Genomic DNA, 7507 nt, shown 5'->3' on the forward strand with positions numbered 1-7507 from the left:
ACCTTATAACAGATTCCACTATGGCATCAGAATTTGTGGCTTTAGCTTCTTAGCTTGTAGCAAAGAGGCATAATGGCTTAGGAATTTACTATTAGAAATTCCAATTTGGCCAAAGCCTATGCCACCTATAGCTTTGCATTGTGACAGTGAAGCAATTTTTTCACGGGCATATATTAATATATATATATATATATATATATATATATATATATAATGGTAAATCCTGACATATTGGCCTAAGACATAGTTATATGAGGCAGTTAAAAACTAATAGTGTAATTACCATAGATTTTGTGAGATTAAACCAAAATTTGGTTGATCCATTAACAAAAGGACTTGCAAGAGACATGGTCTAGAAAACATCAAAGGGGATGCATAACTCATAGTCACCAATTATGGAAGCTCGACTCAACACTTGAAATTTTCAAGCTCATGAGTTTAATGAGTAAAGTATATCATATGTAGTGCTAGAAGCACTAAAATGTATATGTGTCACATAATCCATCCCAAGGAAAATAGTGCTTTGTACGTGTTATATGGAAAAGGAGAAGGTTGAGTTTAAGATCTTAATAGGATTATAACAGGTTATGTGAGATATTTTAATTCAGGGATACCTTTGATAAACCTACCTATATTGTGTCGGAAGTGGTGCTGCTTCCTAGGAGAAATGGATTTATCTCTAGAGCACTTATTAAACTGGGATATAGACATAAGGCCAATCCACGCGTCGGTTTTTAGTAACACCCAAAGATCTAATAATTTGTGTGTAATATGTATCTAGTTAATCAAAAGAGGATTACTAGTTCCAAGTTCGTCTACTATGTAATCTTGATTAATTTTGATATGTATTCACTGCGCGAAAGTTCAAATTCTAAAATTACCTTCATTTATGCATAAATTTTCTCTTATCTAAATAAATTGTTTTTCCTCCATATTTTGATAATGGTGGGGGAATGTTAAAATATTTTTCTAAAATAAGTATTTAAAGTTTTTTGGTGCAATCATATCAGCACTAATGCATTGGATTCAATCAAAACTCCGTAGTTAAGCGTGCTTGGGCGAGAGTAGTACTAGGATGGGTGACATCCTGGGAAGTCCTCGTGTTGCACCCCTCTCTTTAAAAAAAAAAAAAAAAAGTATTTAAAGCTATGTGGATTTTTCCAACATTGAAAAGAGTTGAAAAGGAAAAATCATTTATAAATTATAAGGTTGAATAATCTCTTATAGTTGGTTAAGAGAAAGAGCTAGTGTGTACTCCAGTGCACCCTAGGACGGTGCGAATGGCACATATTTGAACAAATGTTTCCTTTTGGAAAAGTTATAATTCTATCTATTTAAAGACACAATTAACTTGAAGAAGAGATAGAAAAATTCGATCATTCTCCCTTTCTCTTTCTCTCATAAAACTTCCACAAATTATCTCTTCTTAAATCTTGGGTTCTATTTTCTGTGGAATTAAAATTCCATAAATTTGTTCAGATTTTTTTAAGGGTGTTTGTGATCAATTTTCATTTGTGTATAACGTAAACTAATATTAGATTACATTTTGGACTTCATTGTATCCTAAAAACATATTTGTTAACTCAATACACACCAATCTAGTGGAGACAAATAACGTTTTAAGGAAAGCAACACTATAACGTGCCTTGAAGTATTTTCTATTTTGCAACATTTTCTCTATTTAATTCTTAGACAACAAGCATTATAGTTTTTAAAAAAATTAAAGTGAATGTTTTAAAAGAGTACATGCATGCATATGTGTATATATATAATATTTAATGTACACAAAGTGTTCGCTTCTATTAGTCATAACACTTTATGAGAAATTTTTTTTATTCACTATTTTTCTATATTATATTTATATATATATATATATATATATATAATATTTAATGTATACAAAGTGTTCGCTTCCATTAGTCATAACACTTTATTTGAAATTTTTTTTTATTTACTATTTTTTCTATATTATGTCACAAAGCCTTTAATTTTAATTATGATCTTTAAATGATCGCCTTTATTATAAGACTAAATTATATAAATTAATAATGATTTTTCCTATATGTTTAAGCACTTATAAAGGTGAGTTTTATATTATAACCATATATTGGTCTTTTTTTAAAAAAAAAAAATGCACATGATTAGGAAAGAAAATAGATTGTCTGACATAATGAAAATAAATAGAAAAAAAAAACAGAATGAAAACATGTTTTGTAAATCAAATTAAGCAAGTGGGAAAGCCTCTATCTCGGGTAGAAAAATCTTACATTACACCGAAAGTTTATATGGATGTAATAATTGGTTTTTTCTAAATTATATAGTCAATAAGTTACAAGATAGACTATGCATACTTTGTACCAGAGTGATTTTTAGGCTATATATGGTCCTTGAACATATGAGTGTGTGTAAAGTGGACTACCCTCTTCCTCTTATCTTTAGCTGTTACTTAATGGGAAGTCAAAATAACATTAGGTTAAAGAATAGAAACCTCTTTCTACATTTATATAAAGTTCCAAAGGCTCATCATGAGCTCTACTTAATTGTAAGGTCCGTACTAACATAATCTTATTAGTGCATAAGGTCCAAGACTAAATATGGTGATCACCTATCATTATAGTCTTTAATTTTAATATTTTGAAATGTTTAAAATTCAATTTAATCAAGTTTTGGGGGGGAAAAGCAAGACTATGTTAGTTCCTTATCAATTATTATAAGGATATAATTAACAATATAAATGGATATTAGAATGTCATGACTTTTTCTATATGTTTTAAGCAGTTATCGAGGACAGGCTTGCATTCTAACTATTTATTAGTTTTTTTTTTTTTTTTAATGAATGGTATAATGAGAAACTTAACTTGTTGCACTAAAATGAATTTCTTCCAAGTGTAAATAAATTATTAGCCATGATGAAAAGAATGAATTGATATTTTGTTGAATGAATGAAGAGAGACAACCAATTTAAGCAAGCAAGAATTGTATCTCTCTTGAAAAAATCCTAAATTTCACCAAAAGTGTATGTGAACGTAATGTTTAGGTTAAGAAAAACTGCATTTCTCTAGGTTTTTTTTGTTAAATCCCGATATCGCACCTAAAGTTCACTCCAAAACAATGTTTGTGTTAAAGAATTTTGGGCCGTTCTATGAACAAAAAAAAAAAAATTAAAATCCCACCGAAAATTCATGTGAAGGCTTTATTTGAGTTCTAAAAATTAGTTATTACTTCACATTTGATTTTTATTAATAGTATATAAAATGCATTCACAAACAAAAAAATGTGCATTCGGCTTGAAATTTTTGTAATGTAATAGGAATAAGAAATAGAATAACTTTATTCTTATGATTAGCAATTCATTACTCCATCTCATGCCTTGAAACTTATTTTCTATAGACTTTGTTTTGTACTAGCCTTTAGTTTGATGGTATTGTAATAGCCTATAGTCCTAAATGAAAGACGAAGCAACCTGCCTAGTAGAATACTTCTATATTGTGTGTTTATCCTCTTCAATGTTTGTACCTCTCAAATAACTTTTTTTTTCTTTTCCCTTTCTTCCTCTTTCGCCGCAAATTTAATATCAAATCCTCCAAGTAAACAAATATGGTGTTTGACCCAATCTTAAAATAGTATGGTGCAAAATTTAACAGTACCTTATACAATTTAATTAATATTGAGTTCATCACTTAGATTTGGCATATTAAATTTTAAAAAAGTACAAAACCAATACAAATTTATATTATATTTTGTCCATATTTACTCAAGTCCAAATCCAAACTTCAAACTCTATACTTCCAACCACTACATGTTATAGTTTTTTTTTTTTTTTTTTTTATGACTCGAGGACTCTAACTATCATCGCGCCACTTTGGACACTATGGTGTGGTACCAAATCTAGAAGGTGAAAGTCGTCCGGCTATTTACGCACCCCTACTAATTCATCGAGATAATGCTTCAAGGGAAAATTGAACATGTGATCTCAGGGTCATCAAAGTTACAAGTCGTCATTACCACTTGAACTCTACATGATGTTATAGTTAGCAACCATTTGATCCAATATCATCATTTCAGATTGAATGACTACAGTTTCTCAATTCATATGCTATTCTATTCCCACAATGTCCGTAAATAAAATAATCAAATAGGGAGAAAAGGAAGAGACATTCAGATGTTCTCCAATCTCAGAATAGCACAACGCCACAACCTCAAAACATTCCAAAAGAAAACCTATCCTAATTCGGTGGGCTAGAGCCTAGAGCTTATATGATGCCAGCGAGACGATAGTCCAAACTGCTTCGAATAAGCAGACCGGTCCAGTGGATATCATTAGAGGCTGAAATTTCAAAAACATATTATTGCTATAGGGACTGCGACTGGAGAATGTCAGAAAGAGGTTCAAACAATTTACAGGCATAGGCGCCCACTGGAAGACCTATAAGATTCCACTCCCACCGTCATTGACCGTCCAGTCTTAATCCAACACTGCCCCTAGTTTTGCTTGAGCTAAAGGAAACCTGACTCAGAAAGAACGGAATAAAATATGCATGTGGTCACCCCCAGAGAGAGAGAGAGAGAGAGAGAGAGAGAGAGAGAGCAGTTTCCATTTGTTGAATGATCAAAACATAGAAAATGATATGAAGGGTGAAAAAAAGGTTACTTTACAAGAAAGCTTGATAGAATCATTTACCAAAACATAGAAAATGAACTTAATCACATGGTCTATAATGAAATGAACTTGGACCATTAACTATCATCCTATCTTTTTTCAAGCCACCCAAACGGTGCCTATTTCTATGAAGTTGCACTCACTTAGGTCAACTTCGATTTCTTCCAAGTATAGCTACCCTCCAATTATAATATTGATAAAAACATCCATATCTTGTTTCCATGCCTATAAATAGAGGGTTGAGTAACCAATCTCCTCAATCTGGTATAGAGTACCAATCAAAAAAGAAGAAAAAATCTAGTGGAGAGAGAGGAAAATGGAGATTCCTGTGATTGACTTTAACATGCTGAGCGGCGATAAGAGGGGAGAAGGAATGGCACTTCTGCACGAGGCTTGTGCGAACTGGGGCTTCTTTATGGTAATGAGAATGGCAACTTCTTAATTATAAAATTGAATCTCTGACCAATGTTTCACTCTAATAATAATGATGTTTTCTACTTGTAGGTTGAGAACCATGGAGTTGACAAAGAGTTGATGGAGAAGGTGAAGAAACTGGTGAATTTGCACTATGAGGAGAGCATGAAAGACGGGTTTTATAAGTCAGAGATAGCCAATGGCTTGGAGAAGGGGGGACGTACCTCCGATACAGACTGGGAGAGCAGTTTCTTCGCTTGGCATCGACCAACTTCTAACATAAATGACTTCACAAACCTCTCGCAGGATCTTCGGTGAGTAATATAAAACCTCTAAGTTCAAATCATGCTATCAGAAAACCTATAAACCATGGATTAGCATACATACAATTGTACAATGAACATTTCATAATGGCTAGTTAATTACGTGTCTGTAACTCAACTAATAAAGGGTGTATACATGCAGCAAGGCAGTGGACGAATACATTGGGCAACTAATAAAATTAGCAGAGAAGTTATCTGAACTCATGTGTGAGAATCTCGGTTTAGAGAAGGGTTACATCAAAGAGGCATTTTCGGGAAATAGAGGTGCTTCCGTGGGGACAAAAGTGGCAAAATACCCTAAATGTCCCCAACCTGAACTCGTAAGGGGACTCCGAGAGCACACCGATGCTGGTGGAATAATCCTCCTGCTCCAGGATGACCAAGTCCCTGGTCTGGAATTCTTCAAAGATGAGAAATGGGTGGAGATTCCACCTTCCAAAAACAATGTGATCTTTGTTAACACAGGTGACCAAGTTGAAGTGTTGAGTAATGGAAGATACAAGAGTGCTCTGCACCGCGTCATGGCAAACAAGAATGGAAGCAGACTGTCCATTGCTACCTTCTACAATCCTGCGGATGATGCCATCATTTCTCCAGCCCCCAAACTCTTATACCCAACTCACTACCGTTTTCAAGATTACCTAAAACTTTATGCCACAACTAAGTTTGCGGACAAGGCCCCTAGATTTGAATCGATGAAGGAAACAACGCCCAATGGGCAGCAGAGTCTCCTTGTCTAGCAGAACATACAGCATGCAAGAAAATTTATAGCTAACAGTTTGTGTTTTGTCAGTGCTGTGTTCTCAATAACAAATTTACAGGCCGCTTTCCCCAATGAACTTGTTTGTCTATCATGTGAGTGTTGTACTTTCTGATTCCAAAAGGGGACATAAGGTAAAAATCTGTGTAGCTTCTTTGTTTTTTTTTACTTTTTCTGTTTTCATTTGCAAAACAAGAGGATAAAAATTGTTGTTCTAGTCGAGCAGTTCATCATTTCTAATTTACAATCACTTTCGGAAACCATAAATGCAAGGAAAGGTAAATGCACATAAACATTAATGTGTATAGTCATAGATCAATTATTACTGCAGAACAATGTTAATTTCACATTCACTGGGCCAGAAAATCCCCAAATCCAACAACGTAAGAGTCCACATATTCCCCACATGGCTACACATGCAAAATCACAGGCTTCCTATCATACCATGGGCGACTCCCACACCTCAATTATGTCTTATATTTTAGTATTTGATCCAAATTGGGTCAACACTGAGAGGTAGGATTAGCTTGAAGGCGTCATTTGAAATACAATCCAAGACTAGACATATAAGATGGCTCACTTGAGCAAACTGTTGGAGAATTTGTCTCGTAATGGAGAATGACTTCCGTTCAAGGAGAGCAGTTGGAACAAATGAGAGGGAGATTCTTAATCTCCCATTCAACGTCATTCAATTTTTATTTTATTTTTTTCGTACTCTCCAACTTAACCAGTGAATGGGAATCCTCCGCGAGCTCGGACATATGGTCTTGAATCGAATTCATCCACGGGTACAGGAAGCAATCACTTGTATCCGCTGCTTCTTCAACCCAAGCTGGCAACCACTCTTACTCTCCGTCCACCTTTTCTTCAGAAGAATCCAAATATGGACATTAAATCAAGCAGATTGCGCTCAGCTTTCTCGATCCAAAAATCCAGGCCCTCATTCTCACTCGATATAATTCCGCGAAAGATTGCATGTCTTGGGCATAGAATCTCGGGGCGCTCCTAATCAAGAATGGAGAGATTTCGAGACTGAATTGCATTTGGCAAGGTCTAGATCCACATAACCCTGTCAATCAAAACTATACCGTAAAAAACTAAATCCAACAAAGTCGATAAATCATAGCACCAAAGGAGATGGATGTGTAGACGACGACGAACGGTGGTAGTTCGAAAAATTGTTGCAACCAGAGAGAGGCTTTTGCGTCGGGTGATGATGAATTCATGAAAATGACGAAGAATTGAACCCATGGTTCCATTTTCTATAACTCTCTCTTTCCAACCAAAGTCTTGGGTTTCAGAAATTTAATCGATAAACTGCAAAATAAAAAAATAAAAATAAATTTAAAA

The 7507-nt window shown here is 34.3% G+C and overlaps 1 protein-coding gene and 1 non-coding gene across 2 annotated transcripts; both read left to right on the forward strand.

Annotated features, from left to right (window-relative positions):
* The first annotated feature begins 993 nt into the window (after positions 1-993).
* Positions 994-1112, forward strand: LOC131158936 (5S ribosomal RNA). Its single transcript, XR_009137562.1, has one exon. It is a non-coding gene; the product is annotated as a 5S ribosomal RNA (ribosomal RNA).
* A 3806-nt stretch (positions 1113-4918) lies between these two features.
* LOC131157693 (1-aminocyclopropane-1-carboxylate oxidase 1-like) lies at positions 4919-6374 on the forward strand. The gene is made up of 3 exons (XM_058112029.1): positions 4919-5078; positions 5165-5388; positions 5540-6374. The coding sequence occupies exons 1-3, from the start codon at positions 4977-4979 to the stop codon at positions 6135-6137; spliced, it is 924 nt and encodes a 307-aa protein (XP_057968012.1). The 5' UTR covers positions 4919-4976; the 3' UTR covers positions 6138-6374.
* The last annotated feature ends 1133 nt before the right edge of the window (positions 6375-7507 follow it).

The sequence above is a fragment of the Malania oleifera genome, chromosome 6, assembly GCF_029873635.1.
Source record: "Malania oleifera isolate guangnan ecotype guangnan chromosome 6, ASM2987363v1, whole genome shotgun sequence".
NCBI classification, from domain to species: domain Eukaryota; kingdom Viridiplantae; phylum Streptophyta; class Magnoliopsida; order Santalales; family Ximeniaceae; genus Malania; species Malania oleifera.

Coding starts and splice junctions, on each gene's coding strand:
- LOC131157693 (XM_058112029.1), top strand. CDS start 4,977: ATGGAGATTCCTGTGATTGACTTTAACATGCTGAGCGGCGATAAGAGG. Junction 5,079..5,164: donor CGAACTGGGGCTTCTTTATG/GTAATGAGAATG, acceptor TTCTACTTGTAG/GTTGAGAACCATGGAGTTGA. Junction 5,389..5,539: donor AACCTCTCGCAGGATCTTCG/GTGAGTAATATA, acceptor GTATACATGCAG/CAAGGCAGTGGACGAATACA.